The sequence below is a fragment of the Siniperca chuatsi genome, linkage group LG7 (assembly GCF_020085105.1).
Source record: "Siniperca chuatsi isolate FFG_IHB_CAS linkage group LG7, ASM2008510v1, whole genome shotgun sequence".
Lineage (NCBI taxonomy): Eukaryota > Metazoa > Chordata > Actinopteri > Centrarchiformes > Sinipercidae > Siniperca > Siniperca chuatsi.
This window is the reverse complement of record NC_058048.1, coordinates 24,326,083-24,345,118: the sequence shown is the minus strand read 5'-3', so window position 1 is coordinate 24,345,118 and position 19,036 is coordinate 24,326,083. Positions and strand designations below refer to the sequence as shown.

At 40.1% G+C, this 19,036-nt stretch overlaps 1 protein-coding gene across 12 annotated transcripts in view; it reads right to left on the bottom strand.

The window, feature by feature from the left end:
* nbeab (neurobeachin b) overlaps nucleotides 1-19,036 on the bottom strand; it is a 198,556-nt gene that overhangs the window by 9,837 nt on the left and 169,683 nt on the right. For all 12 annotated transcript variants that reach the window (XM_044201438.1, XM_044201426.1, XM_044201427.1 and 9 more), the window contains 5 exons: nucleotides 13,558-13,698; nucleotides 12,351-12,470; nucleotides 8,535-8,687; nucleotides 5,398-5,565; nucleotides 635-724 (listed from right to left, as the gene is read on the bottom strand). In XM_044201438.1, coding sequence (XP_044057373.1) covers nucleotides 635-724; nucleotides 5,398-5,565; nucleotides 8,535-8,687; nucleotides 12,351-12,470; nucleotides 13,558-13,698 — 672 coding nt within the window. The remainder of the gene's footprint in view (nucleotides 1-634; nucleotides 725-5,397; nucleotides 5,566-8,534; nucleotides 8,688-12,350; nucleotides 12,471-13,557; nucleotides 13,699-19,036) is intronic.

Sequence of the window (19,036 nt, the reverse complement as noted above, 5' to 3'; positions counted from 1 at the left end):
GAGTAAAAGTAATGGAGGAGATAGTGATCCTGACATTACTCTGAGTTTTGAACCAGTTTCAGCTCTCATCTCAACCCTAATTTTAGAATTTTGACAGAAGTGGATGAAAACATTCACATCTGTTGCAAAAGTAGAAAATTTAACTAAAAGGTCTCAAAGGGATCTGCCTTACAAAGTTTCTTGTCGGGAGAGCGAAACAGAGAGAGCCATGTGGGGATAATGAGGACTAGTCTGGCTATTACATGGATTAGACAGGGAAGAACAGCTTACAGCAGAAAGAGGGGAGCTACTAGGCCAGTAGGGAGCACTCTTCCCTTTGCACTGCTAGTAGGCAGTAACAGCTATATAACAGTGCAGACAACTGGTACTGAAAATGTGTTGTTATATTGCGGGTCTATGACCTACATGAGGTAAACCCTCTGAAAAATGTATGTTTTGTTATAAAAGAGTGGATTGAAAGAAATATATAGACATGAGAAATCAGGGACATCTATCTCATATCTTGTGTCTACCTACAAACACAGGCACGCAAATACACACCATCCAGGCTCGCACAGGTCCACACATCCTCACTCACACACACCACCAACACCAGAGGTGCAGGGAATTTTCCCAGCATGCTCATTGCTCTCACCAGGTGCATGGCAGAGCTGCGTGGAGGATGTGGCTCAATAAGCAACTGAGATGGCGTCTGTCCAAAGCTCTGGATCTGCGCCTCTGTGGCCTGCGGGAGAGAGAGAGAGGGGAGAAAGAGAGAGAGAGTGGCTGTCACAATCAATATGCATCAAAGTGATGGGTCAATGCGTTACTTGACAATGCAAGCAAATCCTAACTCAGCCGTGCCTCTGAGGAAGGGGGGAGGTAAAGCGAAAGGGGAGCACTCCCTATCCGCCTGTGTGCTCCCCCTTCCCCCCTCAGCCTGCAGAGTCATCCAAGTGTTAGTATGGAAGAGACAAGCCTTTTCCTATTAACATGCTTCAGTTAACCATTCCCATTTCCAGGCGTAGGGGCCCCCACTGCATAAACGTTAACCTGGAGTGACATCCAGCTAGGACTGCAGCAGGCCGGCCCGCTTTTAGATGTTATTGTGCTTGAAACAAAGGGGAAAAGCATGTCCATGCACACATGTATGAAACAGAGGCACAAAATCACACAAGCAGACCAGGGCGATTTGGCAGAGGGTACCTTGATGAAGGAGGATTTATGGGGTATAAACTGTGAGTCTGGATGCTTGTGACTAAAGGAAAAAACTAAAAACGGCACAAGTCGCACCCTAAGTAGGGAAAATAAAACAACAAAACACCAGAGGAATCAAGCTTTACTATTATTAGAAAATAACTTCCATTTTTATAGATCTCCTTTGCCTCTAGTGAGAGAGGAAAAAACAAGCAGTAAGAGCTGCTGAGCTTGACTGAAAGTGGGGCACTCCACGGTGGGAGTGATTGATGTGACTGGAGCCACTTCCACCATCAGAGGGGAGCTTGTAGACGTCCGTCAATGCCACTGTGCACAATGGAACATACATCGCTCAGCCTTTCACCCGCCCTTCTGACTGCCTGGGTGACTAGCCCTCATTTTCCTCCGCCTGTACACACCACTCACTATCAAAAGGACCTATTGGGTAGCACATGCCACAGAGAGAGATGTGGAACGGGAAGTTTGGAGGTGATACTGAATTAGGACAGGCCACCTGCAAGCCAAACAGTCGCCCCCAACACCCCTTGGTCACTTCCTATCTTCCACAGTACCAAAAAAGGCACTGTCCACACGGTTGAGCGCTGTCGCACAGCAGTGAAAGTTTCATGTGAGTTAGTGAGCACATTTGGCAACCATTAAGTGTTAGTCAGTGTTTCTTTACAACGCAGTCTGTCAAGTAATAAGCAACTGACATTATGGCTATTTAAGGTTAGGTTTGGGGTGAGGGTCACAATGTCTGTTCAAATAAAGAAATTCGATACAAAGATCAGAAAGGCTGAGAGGGCCATGTGGAAAACATCACCATATTTCTTGTGATGATTCTATTACCAGGGAAACAGGGCTGCTGCATGTCCCGTTTTGGTAGTCTTAGACAACCTTGACGTCCAACAATTATTTCCAAAGTGCAAGAGGGAGGATTTGTCTGTATGTGTTTGTGTTTTTGTGCGTGTGTCTGGGGAAGGGGGTCTGACTTGTTGAAGGTTAACTCAAGAACATGTTCCTCCACTAGATGATCAAAACATGTCAATATCTCTCAGGTGCTTCAACACTAATCCTCTCTGAGGTATGTCAGAAACTTATCTTTATCTCAGTCTGAGATGGAGAGCACTTAACAGGCAGTTCATTAGTTTAAGTCACTTCAGGCTCTGCTTTTTGGCTGATAAGTGACACTTACTGCCAAAGCCATCTGGATGATCTCCCTTTCCAGCAACAACAGCCTTGCTTGGGTGAGCACCAAACATCCATCATAACACACTGTGTCTGCATGTCTGTCTGTCTGACTTTGTTCGCATCTGATTTTGGCGTGAGCAAAAGGCTTCAGAGGTGAGCGGCTACAGCTCTCTCTCTATCTGCTGCCTGGTTCCCAAACTAGTGACAGAGAGAGTCCGTGGAGGATGATCCCCCAACAGCATCCTCCAGTGCACTCATGCAATGCAGCAACACAACAGCTCTGTCAGATACAATACAAACACGGCCTTGCAGTGACCCGCTAAGCAGCGTGGGATCATGCTGAGTCACGACACCTGAGATCAGTGGTGGCAACTACAAATATGAAGCTGCTACACCTTTCACCTTTTGACAGATTCGGTAGATTACAGAAACAAATTGCTTTCATTAATTTACTTTCATTTCAGTACTTATGGCTTTTAAGTAGCATAAACAGATTATAAAACAGATCAAAACAGCACAGAAACCATACAGGCACATGCAAATACACATAAACAAACTATTAATGTAATTGTTGTGTAACTGTGTTACTTTCTCATGTGACGACACTGCTGCCCATTCTTTTCATGCCAAAGGAAATTTGTTTACGATAAGCTTATATCCGGACTTATAATAATCCTTAAGTACTAACAAAGAATTACCCTGAGGGTGTTTCTTGAGTGACAGCTTGGGAGTTGAAATGTGCACTACTGTATGTGGGAGCAGAAATGTCTCAAACAATGTGTCCACCTTTAGGTGATGTCTCTAATGTAGCTATCATCAATGACAATGCACACTGAATCCTATATGCTATATGTGTATGCCTGATACATATGAAGGGAGTTTCTTATGATTAAGGTCAAGCATTTAAACACTTGTGTCCCATCACTATGAGAATACCAAGGTGAACTCAATTTAAAGTATGTCAACTACTTCAAAGCCCTTCATTGGCTAGCCACAGCAGACTTTGTTGTCTTTGTCGATTCAGAGGGGGCGGGAGGGGCAGTGGCAGCTGAGGAGAAATAGAGTCCCACTGATGAATAATTTGTCTGTTTACTTCTGAGTGACACAGCGGGGTCTGAATCAAGGGGTTGCTGTCATGTTTTTCCATAAGAGAAGGCTGTCAGGAGGAACATCACAGAGAAGGACTGCTGTTCCGGCAATGTGCCCAGTAGAGCTGTCACCGTGCCCTCAACTAGAGGCCCGGCGGCATGTCAGAGGGTGTCATCATTTCCGTCTGACACAAGAACGGAAATGATGTCTCATGACCTCTAATTTCTTGACATTTCAAATGCCTTAATTGTTGTGACTAATGCCAAATCTGCAGTTTCACCTGTCAGGCCCAGAATGAATCAATACCCCAGAGTCAATCGTCACATTTCAGCAGGTCTTAGCGAGACATTCATTGGGCACTTTTCCATGCTCCACCTCACTGACTCGGCAAGGCAGCTCACAGACTGGTTTGTGTGGAATAGGAGGAGTAGTAAAAAAATAATGGGAATAATGGTACGATAAATCCTGCAGGAAATAACCTACAAAATCATAATGTTAACATAGACTGTGCAGAAATTGTTCAACTTAAATTAAATCATTTCACAACAGAGCATCAAAGGACAGTAAAAGTGTTGTAATCAGATCAGCCTGGAGAAATACTTGGTAAATTATAATACTGGGCATTTTATATATATATATATATATATATATATATATATATATATATATATATATTTTTTTTTTTTCCACTCTTTTCTACACACTTATCTGTTTTGGAATTGCCAGTAAATCTTCTTCACAAGTTGTATATGCAAGGAAATCAAATAATTACATTTTAACAGCCCTGTTTAATAGACTTGTTCATAATGCATTTTCAGAATAGTGCTAGGTTTTTAGTATATGGGGTTTAGATATACAAGGTTATACTTTATGTTACAAGAAGAGAGTCCATCTGGAATAAGAAAGATGACTGAAGGTATGAAGGCTTGTCTTAATTAGTGCTCATCATATCAGCATTACATCAGTTGCAATTAGCTGAGCCAATTTCTCTTTCAAGCACAAATACATTCACATGTCACAATAGCGAGTACATCGACTGGGCACAATTAGGGAGTCTGACTAGCAGGCTTCCTAATGTGCAACTAACTAACAGTACTGTCAACTCTCAGGGTAACAGTAGGCAGAGTGTAGGACAGCTAAAAACCCTTCAGGCTGATGCAAAATAAAAAAAGCATCACCTAAACCTTTCTCAAAATGATGAAAACCAAACCTTTCACAATATGGTTTGGTAATTAGATTGGCCAAATCTTCTGCAGGTGATTTGCATAGTGGTCACTTGATAAATAAAGGCGCCTCTGGAAGTGACAGTATATAAATGACTTGTTTTGCAGACAGCAGATGGTGGATATCACAGGGAGAGACAAGCTCACACTGGAAAGTACCACAATGCATGCCAGCTGCTGCAGTCTCTGGTCTCCTTTCCCCTCTATGCAATTAAGCTATTCACAAGTAGTACAGTCGAGCTAATAGATATTCAGTTAATTTGTTAAGAACAAGAAGATTCACTCCCTCATCTATTGACTGAGTGACCTCTGTTGATTGATCAAAGAGCTCAGTCAGATTCATTGATCTTATTGAGGTAAGAAACATACATAGTGTATTATTTAGCACCAAAAAGAGCACAGATGTTAAGATGGTTTTATGATAATAATGTGACAGATATTAAAAGATTACTGTTTATCTGAGAGAGAGGAAATTAATAACTCAGGTCATCACAAAATGACGCTAATCTCAAAGCAAACTCGACGAGTCAGCAGCTCTGCCTGATTCTCTCACGGGTTACATTTGCATGACACAATAATTGATTGACAGATGCATGATATGAATGCTCCCGGAGCTCCAGCACATGCCAGAACAAATAGAGGCAGGAAGTCGTGCCTATGGTGAACAAGAGAGTCGAGAGGGGCTTTGTCTCCATGGCAATGTGTGTGAGTGCCTTACCTCTCTGAGCAAAGGGTCAGTGATACTGTCCAGCTTGGCGGAGCCCTCGTAAGTCAGGTAGTGAAAGACGTTGAGGGCACGCACCGCCTCTGGGCCTCGTTGCTTGTAGCCGAAAATAAGGTCAATCCACTGATGCAGCTGACATGACACAAACTCGCTTTCCAGGGCCTGTCAGACGAGTACAGGGCAAGTAGAGGTGAGAGGCATACCAGCAGCACAAAGCACATTGGCCAAAAGACACAACACAAATTGTACTTCCACACAACACTAAACAACAACAAAACACAGCCTACCATACTGTACACAGCTGACCTACCAGGGCATTACATCACATCAAACATCACAAAATTAATTAAGGGAAAAATAACTTATAACCTATTTAACTGCATATAAAGATTACAGAAGAGAAGAGAAAGCTGGATACTCTCCTTTGAATGTAATCAGCTAACTCAGGACAAGCATCCGATATCACATTTCTCTATCCATTCAAAATACTGACGACTGTCTTTGCATGGAGACATAAAAATTGGTTCAATACTAACAGGGATCCAATTTACTGTAAAGCCATCTGCAGGAGCAACATTAATAAATCACTTGTAAGAGTGAAAAAGGAGACTTGATTTCTTGTGGGAGTGTTAGTGAGAAATTTGGAATAAGATTTATGGCTGACAATTATTATAAATATACCTATGTAAGCAATGCGGGGGGGGTTGATGTATTGTTCCACAATATGGTACGATATAATTCCCATGCATACTGGTGTAAGGCTTTGCTGGAGGAATTTACACTCCTCCCCTCGCGTCAGGAATAACAGCCATTACCAACAAAGCCTGTTCAAGCACACAGAGGCAGAGTTTGCCACAGGGCATATCACTACAATTGAAAGTGGCACATGCAAAGATGGGAAGTGGGAGGAAGAGGGAGGGAGGGAGAAGGAGGGAAGAAAAAAAGAGGAAGAGTGAGACAGAGGGGGAGGCAGGGAGAGCGATTCACTGACAGAAATGAAATAATAGAGGAAGCAAGAGTGTGGGCTAGCTAGGGAACAGAACAAAAGAAAGACCAAAAAATGGAGGCAGAAGACTATGATTTTCTCGGGGAATGTGAATAGACTGGTCCACAAATGTAACAATGCAAGGTAACATCACACATGTATCCTTCAACAGTGAGAAAATATCCACTGTAATCCTTTTTATTTTCAGTCATCCTCTCCTTGTTTTGGAGTTGCAGACATGCCCATAACAACTCCTAGCCTCTCTCTCCCTTCCTGCATCTCCCCCTCAACCCCCCAATCTGCCACTCGGTATACAAGCCTAATAGAGCTCACCAGGCAGTGTGGGTAGAGCACGGGGAAAGGTCACCTCCATAAGACCAGCCCAGCTCTGTCGCTCCAGCTGAAAAGGTCAAGTGTGTTCCCATAGCCTCTTTCTACCTCTGGTCCAAAAACACTGTGGCCCCTAACCTCAGGATACATAAGATGCATGAAACTTTGTGTCCTCTTAGCAGTATTATGGAAGTTTCTATGGTTTTAAAATTATAAAGTGGAGGCATATCATAGAGGATTTTTTCATCACTCTAAAATGAGACTATAAATTCACCCATTAAATTTTCTGTTGTTTGATTTCTGATTTCAATTTTATATACCAGTATATAGGTTTGCATTCACATGTAAAACAGAAAATCATACTGTCTTTAAACGCAAGTGAATTTTAAGGTACACGCCATTTCCAAATGTGAATCTTTGGTTCACATGTGAAATCATCTTTCTCACATGTGAAAGATTACATTCCACATGGGCTTTTTCATAAGGGACTTTATGAATTTTATAGTATTAATTAAAACATAAATGGTAACAGAATACAAACTGTATTCTTATTCTATTCTCTCCCTTTCATGAGTAGCCAGGCCATGAAAGTTCAGCATGTTGTGTACAGTATACTGACAATCTGGGTATTGAAGATACTATTTTCCAAATAATTAGCATTTGCCCAAATTCTGAGTCACCACCATGCAGCTTTTATCACCTTTAACAATCTGACTTTACTTTTAATGTAAAGATTTATTTAAAAAAAAGAATATTTGGATATGTGTTCAAAATGCATCTACATTGTTGTAAGCACATGCAATGGCCATTCATCGTGTAGTTTTTGTATGAAATTTTTTTGTTCTCTTTCATTAGGTTTAACGGGGGAAGAGAGCTGTTGAGTTTCTACAGTAAGTGATTCCAGATTAAAGGGAGAACAGAGTATATCTGATGGCAAGAGACAGGTTGGATCTCCATTTCTGTCTCCGTGCTGCTCCTGAGACCTGCTGGGAGTTGTGGACCACATGTTGATAGGCTGTCTGCATTAAACATGCACACAGACGTTCACATACATGCAGACGGAAAGGGCTCTGCACACTGCCAAAATCATGAGGCCCGGCATTAGAGAAGGTAACACTATAGGGCAAACTTGCCCTTAGTCCTGTCCTTTAGTGACATCACTGGGGTCAGGGGTACAGTGTTAGTATTGAGCGGTGCACTTTTATTAGATGCTTCATGAATAAGACAAGGAGACACAGATGCATGGGAAGGTTACAAGGAAGAATAGGAAAATGATTTATTTTATGCTGTGAGAAGGAGGCAGCATAGCTACATTTTTAAAAAATTCATTTAAAAAGTCAATCTAAATTACATAATCCCACCCTATAGTAGATTTCCAATATGGTACTACAGTATATACATGTTGTAGTGTATTTTAAATACAAAAAGTAACATGACATGATACAGTGTGCAATATAATGTAGTGCATGGATGGTCTCTACTGAATGGTATAAGAAGAATATATAAATATATTTAATGAAATTATTTGTTACTATGAATGGGACACTAATCAATGTACTGTAACTATCTATCTTGGTAAAAAAAAAGATCTATTAGTGTCATTACTGCAATCTTAATTGACAAGGAATAAAAGGTGGATAAAGTAATGTTTGGCAGAGACAGAAAAGCAGAAAACAGACAAAGATGAAGTGGGATTTTTGGTCATTAATGTTTTAATACTGTCTGAAGATTTTCTAATATTTTACCTGGGTAATAAAGTAAGTAATATCATATACAGGTATGATTTTGGCTAATTTGACACATGCCTAAACCTTACCATCCTGTTGATCCTAACAAGGTCTTCAGGCTTCTTGGCCCAGGCCGGCAAGTCCACGTCACAAACCATGGTCCTGTCCTCCCTCATTCCCAGGTGGTAGCCGTTGCTGTTAACAAACATCTCTGGGAGGTAGTAGAACTCTGGAATCAGTTCCTGTGTTTTAAAGGAAGAGATGTGTTCATGTTATACAGCGCACTGACAGGACCACGTCTAATTCCACAGTTTTCACCATATAATCGCCCAACAATTCAGCAAAGTGCAAGAAATAACATGTGAGGACAGAGCCATGAAAAACAGAGAAAAAAGGCTCTGTATCCCACTGAGATGAAGTGAGAATTCAAGGGGAAAGGTAACACAAACAAACTAAACAGCAGGCCATGAGAAGGCGGTGAGAGGTGCTAGTCCAGTTATTCTAGGCAGAGGTGTTAGGTGTGTTAAATGAAACTGGAACTGAGTTGGGTTTTTCTCCCTGGTCTCTGGGCTCTTGTGATGAGGTCAGGACCTCGCAGTGGAGGGGAAGTCAGCATGGTAAAGGAGCCCCCTTCATAAAGCCTGGTGTGATTCCATACATTGAGGAAGAGAGCAAATATTTACCTGCATTTTGAGACGAGACTATTCCTAAAGGCATTTCACTTGTGTTGAATGACCATACTGGTATTTTTACATTTTTTAACCCATTAAGTACACATTACGTAGACTTTATATTGCTGCTGACCATTTTCCAAAGCACATTATATGTTTTTAGATTGAGTTCTTACCTTCCAGGCAACCTTTTAGATATCGTGAACATCAACTTGCAGAGACTTGCTTGAATTGAGTGAGTGAAGCAATCCACTACAGTGCACATTTTGGTTCCTTTATTTTTAGCCAAAGTTACATACAGAAACTGTTTAAAAACTCTCACAACATTCATGTTTGAGTTTCTTTTTCCAAAAACACAGCTTGCGCAATGCTCTTTGGCAGCCAACTCTGACATTTAGATGTCATACCATCCTTGAAAGCAAGAACATTTGGACAGACAGCACTTCTAGCAATGCTATCAACGGTATTACCATGCAACCAACACTTTGACAAAAAAATAGGAAGAAGAAAGGAGATGATATTTAATGATGACCTATCTAAAAAAAGTTTTAAATTCAGGATGAACTTTCATAGTGCTCTGAAATAAAATGGTGGCTTCCTGGATGTCAAGCAGTCAATCCAAAAACTATGGCATGCTTTGGATAGGTAATGGGCTCAAAAGGGCTCAGAACTACAGATATGGTCATTTAAGAAATTCTTTAGGAAACGGTATTTACAACATAAATTACTGTATGTATACCCCACTGATCCCTTATCCTCCTGATCATTCAGCTAAGAAAGGATGAGTGAGTAAAACCTCTGCACAATGAGGCATATGCACACAAGGAATGTAGATCCTCCGCTGTGTCCTCATTAGAAAACATACACACAAGACAAGTTAAATGTTGTCTGTCTCTTAGCGATTAGAGATTATAAAGGAGGGTGCAAGACAGTATTTTAACTCCTTGTATCAGGCTTGTTTTATGAATGCAGTGTTTGTCAGATTCAGAGGTATTATGGAGTTTTATATTGCCTATGGGATACATAATAGCAGAGCTTTTAGGCCCCCATAAATCACTGGGTTTTGAGAGAGCGAGTTAGCATGACATGGTACAGGCCAATAACACTGCTGGTCTGCTGTTGGTCACATTTCACCCTCCACACACGACAGGTAAGGGAGTAAAGTAGCCATTCCTCTCAGTTTCCCTCTGCCTCTCACACACACACACACACACACACACGCAACCACACTTACCCTCCACTTTTTCGTTTGTAAACTTCCTGCCGTAACTCACCGCCAAGCCGTTAAAACTGCCAGCTCTGTTTTCAAGCCACCCTCCCATGGCAGCCATTAATTCTGCAACAGCATCGTAATGGGCTAACAAGTCAATCACACAAGCCTCCATTGCTTTACACTGTGTCACCTTAATGACATGTTCGTCAAAATCTGTCACCAGCAGAGTTCTGCTGGATTCCTTCAGACAGCATGGTGGCAGTTTGTGTGTGTGTATATAAGAGAGAGAGGTAGAGTGTGTGTGTATGTGTGCGCCCACTACTTCCAAGAAAAGTCTTCTCTGGCTGTGCCAGCTTAACGTAACTGTGTGTGCACAGATATAAATGAGAGGTATGGACGCACAATAATGATGGGGTGGTCAAGGAGGTGAGGACTTGGTCTGCGCAGGATTGTTTCCATTTGACTTGCTCTTTTAGGAGGTCATCCCCATCAGGGGTTCAGCCTCCCTTGGTCTTGTTCTCATTACTGCAGGAGGAGGCCGGGGTTAATGAAGGAGAGACCCTGGTAAAAACAAGCTGCCTTTTAATCAGAGGCCTGATGGCCCGCTCGGTGTACTGGGCCAAAGCTAACCTTAACCCCAGACTCTCCGCTCAGCCTCAGTCGCTACATGGTGGCTGTGAATGGCATTTGTGTGTCTGTCTGGCTGCCGTTCTTTTGGCATGCATGGAAACCTATGCTTTCATTTTATTTTATTTTTGATAGGATTATATTGATCAATGCCCTTTTTATACATAGTATGTTCAAGTTTACAAATATAAAAAATTAGAAAACTGATTTGGGAGGCATGCAAAAAAAGAAGGGAAATATTAGATTATTAAAAAAAGGATCACAGTTAATGTTAATAATCTAATCAGTCATTATAGTGGCATTGCCTCATAGTTTACCCCTGTTGCAACATGAGTAAACCAAACAAGCTCTTGTGTAATATTTTCCTGCTTCTAATACATTATGAAATACTGTTAGTAATCCAGCATTGTCCTCCGCAGTACAATGCCTCTCCTAATAGATCAGTAGCAATCTTATGTGTGTAAAAACAAATGCATGCAGACATACAAGTAGTTGAAAGTAGGCTGTATTTGTTAACAGGGTGGCGTTTGACTATTCAGCTGTTCGCAGCCTCGCAGCTTTCTGCCTCTGCCTCACATAGATTGTTGGCTGCTCTCCCCCAGATACTGGCGAGTAAAAGCCCTGTCCATACATAAAAGACTACATTTTAAATAGCTTTTGTCATTAATGCTTTATTAATTGCCTGGGGCAACACTACCCGATGCAGGGTGTGCTAGAAATATATGACACTTTGAGGTCAGTGCGTATTCCTGCTGCGTGTTATGCAGTGGGCAAAATGGAGGCGAATCAGCAGGGTTCAGCATTTTCAGTAACTGCTCGGTGGATTTGCAGAGGGAGGGCTTTGTCTTTCTCTCAGACACAGCCTTTGTTCAAACTCATAAGTGCTTGCATGCAGACACACAAGATCAGCCTACATCTGAGATAGTTTGTTTTCTACATGAGATAAATCAAATGTGCATTTCTAAGTGCTTAGGTTATCCCTGTGCACTATGGGTCTTTGTGATTCGCTGTTTGAATGGGGCATTTATAATTAATGGTATATATTTTTGTAGTGGTGTTGAGGCCCATTGGCTGAGGAGGGGACCATAGCGAGTGAGAAGCTTAGTATGGTTATATTGTCAATTATACACACTGTATAGTTGCAATTTTGCTAGTAGATATATATTGATATTTACTATCATTGTTCTCAGAATTAGATACCTACACCCACAGGTCCATAACACCAGCTTAAAGAAGGTATGTGGCAAGGAAATATATAATAGAATAGTTAATCGATGAATAATAATGATCACAGAATTCATTTCCAATTGTTTTCAGGTCTCCAGTTCTAAACCTGTGTATCTATACAAACGTACACCATGAATTGTACTATTTGCTTTTGTTGTGATTCTCACCTTTACATCAGAGGTGTCCCTCTGACAGTTTCTCCAGGAGCGGGCAATGGCTGAAAAAGTGCGGTCAGGGTGGTCGAATTTGTTGTTATTGGCACTAAGGAAGAACGTGGTGAAGGGCTCCTAGAGAGAAAGCAAATTAGACATTACAAAGATCAAAGATTTCCACCCAAATTTAAAGTCATCATTACCTTTTCCACCCTCTTGATCTGCATTTCCTATCAATCAACTAATCAACATAATGAAAATCTCAGCACTGTTTTGAACTTACTGGATTACCATGCAACTTATTAATATACTTGTGAATAGTCTGAATTATCTGCATTATTTCATTCGTTATTCTTTTCTGCAGCAGACTACGGGATCTTTGTAGAGATCAGGCATTCATTGTATCCAAGCCTCGGGGGGTAATTAATTAGTGTTCTTCCTGAGTACAGTAAGCCATAATGATAATTGGCTCAAATTTGGTTTTCTCAGCCTGAGATGGCGACCATTGCCGGTTGGAGCGGATGGATCACTCACCAGAGGAAGAAAGGGATTGTGGGAACAAACCCACAGAGGCCAATCTAACTCCTGTCAAGGGAGCTCCCTCAGTTCATCAGCCCCTTTTTACTAAAGTTGGGGGAGGAGGAGAAATATAGTACGAACTCCCCATAAAGCTCTTTCAAATTAATAAGCTGACTTCAAAATCAAATGTACACCAACTCAAAGAAGCCATGCAGGTTAAAAGGGTCTGTTTTGTGGGGAACAGATTGGGAGAGTGTGTGTGTGCCTTCTCCTTCTCTTCCAGAGTAAATGAGGACAGTGCTCAGTAACCTTGATGGACATGTCTCCAGCGCTCACTGGGTTGCCTGAAACACATAAACCTGTCACAGCAGCCTCTGTAAATCATTACCCAGCCACTCTTTATTTAGTTCACATATGCCGGTTTACTGGCCTGTGAAATGTGTTTTCTGAGCGCCATTGGTCTAACTCAGGCCCAATCAAATTGAGATGTCGAGCTGTTTCCTGTGCAGAAGCCGACAGACCTCAAAGTAACAGCATCATCAAGTCTGACAAGTGACAATCAACTAATGCAGACTCAAAAATGAAAAGCTGTCTGAGGATGTGGGTTTGACTTCATTCCTATTCAGATGCTTGACTAATTTGAGGATTTTGAGCACAGTACAATAATGGGTGTGAAGGTGGTTGAAGAAGTGATTTTACTCACTATTCTGACAAGCCAGTGCAGGGTGGAGGCAGCTGTGGAGTAGTGGGAGTTGTAATGACAAGGTGGTGTCTGGTCGTCTTCCCAAGTTTCATAGCGTTCAGCATAGAATGCTGCACGCTTTGGATTCAGAGCACCAACAGGCTGGAAAGCAAATAAGGAAACAAGAGGTTCAGTTCTTGAAGTGAGTAAATGATCAAGTAATCTGTTCCTTATTTGCCTGTGTAAGTAAAACATAGGTTTTCCCCTCAAAGAAACCCTAAAGCAAGTTTCCTATTGTATGCTTTTGTAAGTCATATGCTTTGTGAAGGCAAACTTCAACTTGATATGCACTTATGGTTGTACCATTGTGATATTTCTGACTTTGCAAGCTTGACAAAATATACTGCTGTATTTGTGTTTTATATACTGTTTTCAAAACTGTGTTTGATGATTCTGTAAAGGATGCTTACATTTATCACACTTGTTGATGCTTGAGTTTCTGACATCCACCTTTTGGCTAACATTATTCCATAAATAGAAGACATTCTCACTGGTAAAACTCTTAATAAATAAAATAATCTTTTATGCAAAAAATACAGCTTGGGTACTTTACACTAAAACAACTAATAAAACAATCAAGGCTGAAAACGTGAAGCAAATACTCCTTAAATATTAAAAAGACAGGAGACAGCCTAAAATGAGAGCAAATTAAAAGTCTGTGTTTATCTATCTGTATTAATAACTATCATGGCCAATATATTACACCAAACCACAACAACTACAGTATACAGTGACCAACCAGTTGTCATACAGGCATAAAAATCATTAATGAACCTCTATGTATCCTTGAGGGTCATATTTACAGGAACAACACCTCTGTAGAATCCAGTTTGTCTTGAGACAACCAAGACTTTCAGTACCTACTTGCTCAAAACCATGTACACAAGCACAGTCAAAAATAAATAAAAGTTGAAACTAGATAAAAAGTCAAAATCAAGTAAAAGTATCAAAATAGTAATAGTAATAACATAGTAATAACCCACTTGAAGTTAAAGCAAGGCAGAAGGCCACGTTCTAGTCACTGATCTTGCTGTCTTTAAACTGCTCTGGGTTTGGATCAAAACTGCAGAAGCTTCAGTGAGTATTTGGTTCAGTGAGCAGAAGAAAGTCTGTAGATCTGGGGACTATACCAGGCACATGTCTTGGCAGCATATTAACAATATAGTAAAAGACAAGTCCATGAAAGGATTTATAGAAGTTCAAGGACTTTAAAATCTATATTATGCATAACAGTAAGCCAGTGTGAGTACTTTACAATAGAAGTGATGTGAGCTATTTTCTTTGCTCTTACTGTTTAACTGCCTTCTCATCACAACCACACAGACTGACTTAACTTAAAGTGTCATCAGGTCAGTAAAAATTACACTGCGTGTAGCTGACCCAATATATGTCTTGTTAAAAAACTGGAAGCGAAAGCTGTTGGCATTTTCAGCAACACTTATAACTGTAAGCCAGTTAGACTTCTGAAAGATTACAATTGACACCCATAATATATATAAGGTTAGGACTTATCACGTGCAATACAATGCTTTAGCATAGAGTATGTTAAGTAATTGGGGATAATTTACACTATCAAAAGTATGAAGATAAATCTTTTTGTAATCTAAAAAAGTCTAAAATAGTCTTTGTTTTTGTGCTATACCATCTCAGATCTAATATTCTCAAAAACTAAAAGACACACTCACTGTGTGATTCACTATTAGTAAATCCTTTTCTGAAACGTCAGTGCTAAACTTAAGCTAGTCTGACTCATATAATGTACTTAATCTGATTTACTTATTGGACAACCACACAAGTCACACACAAAGCCTCATAAAAGAGCGATCTGCCTTTGGAAGTCCATTGTTTTTTCTGCATGATCTTTCCGCATGAACTGCCCAATCTTCATCTATTTTGAGTCTAAAAATGGAAAATCTTACATCTAACAGACACAGCAGGTCTCATGACCAGTCTCCCATCTAAATAAAATTTTAATGATCATGGATATAGGATAGGATATATGACAGTCATGAAAGGGTTATGGGAAATATTCACTGCATACACTTGTAAAATAGATTATTAGAGTGCACAAAACTTTTTTTTTTTTTCACATTTTTTGTGCCGCCCATAGTAAGTGAAGGGTCTTTTTTTTCTTGTAGTACACTTTATAGGCATCACCTTTTGGCTGCATCATTTCCAATACATATAGAGTGGTGTGAAAGTGTTTGCCCCCTTCCTGATTTCATATTTTTTTGCGTGTTTGTTACACTTAAATGTTTCAGATCATCAAACAAATTTAAATATTAGTCAAAGATAACACAAGTAAACACAAAATGCAGTTTTTAAATGAAGGTTGTTATTATTACGGGAAAACAAAATCCAAACCTACATGGCCCTGTGTGAAAAAGGGATTGCCACCTAAACCTAATAACTGGTTGGGCCACCCTTAGCAGCAACAACTGCAATCAAGCGTTTGTGATAACTTGTAATGAGTCTTTTACAGCGCTGTGGAGGAATTTTATAACACCACTGTATATAGTGTATGCAGAACCAACAACATGCGGACCAGACAGAGTTTTTGCCTGGTGACACATATGGTTTTCTGCCAATATTCTCATCATTTAGCAGATGATGGAATGTCCAAACTTATTGCTACAGTGAAATTGATTTGAAGCTACAATATTTGCAGGTACAAATCTTTTGTTGGGTGCATAGTGTAAATTACCTGCTTTCCTATTCCTTGTGTTAGGAAAGCACAAGGAACGGGAAAGCATAATTGAGCATAATTAACAGAGAAAGACTTGTAGTTACCCATTAGGCTACATGTGGTGAGGACGGCGGAGAAGCTGGGGGAGAATTCAGGGCAGACAAGGAGCTTTACTCTGGGATTTGTCTGTCAGACCCCATTATTCTCCTGAACCCTAAAAAGTTCCTGTTGTTCTGTCTTCTGTCTGAAATTTACAGGGGTTTGGTGGCATGGGTGAGCAGGATGGCGCACTGAGGATGGAGGGAGGAGATATGAGTGTCTCCTGCTAAATGTTGTGGGTAATCCATGTGGATTAACCCTGGCTGACCTGATTTACACCCAGCGCACCCACTGAGCCAAACACTTTACTCAGCACTGCTACTCCCATCTGTGTTCAGAGCCCTTCTGTGCTACTGGACACTGCTGTTGGGAGTTACCAGGACCTATACAATATGGTGCAATCTAATAATGACCACAAGCTATGGTCTTAAAATCAGCAATCAGTAGAATTGAATCAACATCAGATTTTCAGAGTCTGAAACTGAAAAAAAACTGAGCATAATGGCTAGCATTTATTGCAGAAAAACTATATTAGATTACATTACTGTATACAGCATGTTATTATAAAAGCAACCCACAACATATGTACAGAATCAATTACTGAACATTTGTTACCTTAACATTTTCCTATTATTAATATAAAAAGTAGAGGAAAACACATTTTCAAAAAACCCCAAACCAGCCTTTTACTGGTTAATAGCAGAGCTTTGAATTCTCCAAAACGCCAAATGAGCAATTGGTGCAGTGTCAAGACCGAAAATGTCAGAAATCATAAAAACTCTTATTCGTTGTTCTGCTTTTCAAAAACTGCTGCCTAATTATTGTGAGGATATAAAAAAGGAAAAAAATAACATCACTGCTATGTTTATTTGACATCCATCCAATTATTTCATAGTTAGGCCAAACCTTGGATAGCGTGGTTCATTATTTAACCGCAGCCTCAGTAAAATTTTCAATATTGTACTGACACCATCACTGGGTTTTTGCCCTTTGGCGGCTGTTTCATTTTCATGTGTTCTTAAGGCAACAAAATTACTCCCATTAAACATACATTTAGTGGTGAATAAATTGCTTTCTCTGCCTTTTCAATCACCCCGTCCAATATAAGAGCCTCGAAGGCATATTGGCAGTCAATATTAATATACTCAGTACCACTGAATCGGTTACAGAGGGGGAAGGGAGACTGGTAATGTAATCAATGGCAGCTTTTCTACCTGAAAGCTGCAGCTCAGAGGTCAGACAAAATTAAATAAAAGCCCTCAATTCAAAATGGTCTGAGAGTGATGCCTAAAAATAAAGCCACTTATTCTAACATTATTAAAATTGTTATTCTTTTGGCTGGGTACAGTTTGTATGCAACCGCCTCAGTACGACGATTCTCTTGGTCATTTTGAAGATTATGGTTATAACCATGTGTGGCACAGCGCACATGCCTGAAGCTGTAAGTCAAAATTAAATGGGGCCAAGTTTTTTTGGTTCTTCCTTAAAATTCAATGGCAGCCCACATCAGTGTTAGCACAATTGAATAGACTGAAAGAGAAGTTTATTGAGATCTGCATAGATTTATGAGGTGATAATAGCCTTGCATGTGACGTCTTGGCCCAGCTGGATCAGGGTGCAAGCCACAAGATGTCTCGCACTCCGTAAAACCACCACTAGTGTAACTAATGCAGGTTAGAGCTGTATGAAAAATCCAGGTAATACTTTATTGACAGAGGGAGAGGAATAAGGAAAAGTCAGCTGCAGGTAATAGTAATGAGTGTATGAGAGGAATAAGTAAACAATTCACGTGACAGATATTAGAACAAAAGCTCACAAAATGGTTATTAAATGTTTTACTTGCCCATTTTAATGGTACCAGTAAAACAAACTAAGTCGTGTTATTATAGGTAAGAGTATGTTATATGAAACATATAATTGTGTTTAAAGGGATATTACAAGCTAACATTATTATTTTTAAGCTTTAAAATTTTGGGTACATGCAAAAAGTTATTTCCTATTCATTCTTCTATTTGGCACAACATAAATGAAGCAAAAGCATTCTCACAGTGTTCCCAAGTCGCTTAGCTGTGTATGCATAAATACAATAAGACATTTTCTATGTGACTTGTAGTGTAGTGTAGAAGTAAGAATGCTTTTATTTTGTTTTCTAGAAAACTTGTGAGGTTGGTAAGCTAGGATAATTATACTGACTGCTCGGCAAAACATATATCGGTTCACCCACATCACTGGAGAAGTTATTCTTTGTTACAGGTTGCTGTCATTTTAAAGGGAATGGGAATTTGAGCCTGGCAGATTGTTGAACACTACTTAAATTGGGACTGTAAATATACACCAAACAGCAAATATACACCGCTCACTGAAATATAAAAAAAGACGACAACAAAATAAAGATGACAAAAGGCCAACTGGCTATTTCTCTTGTGATTAATACAGTTGTATTGATGTAAATAATGAAGCAAATTCAGTGTATATTTATAGAAGTAAGGTGCATATGCAGACATATACAGATGGGTGACAAATTAAGGAAAAAACATGAATAAATGAGAGCAGAAGAAAAATTAAAGCTGTTCTGGTGGCTTGTGGCCCCCCATTTGTATATAAAGATGAGGTTGTAGTAGTGTGAGTGTTGGTTAGTGAGCTCATTGAAAAGTC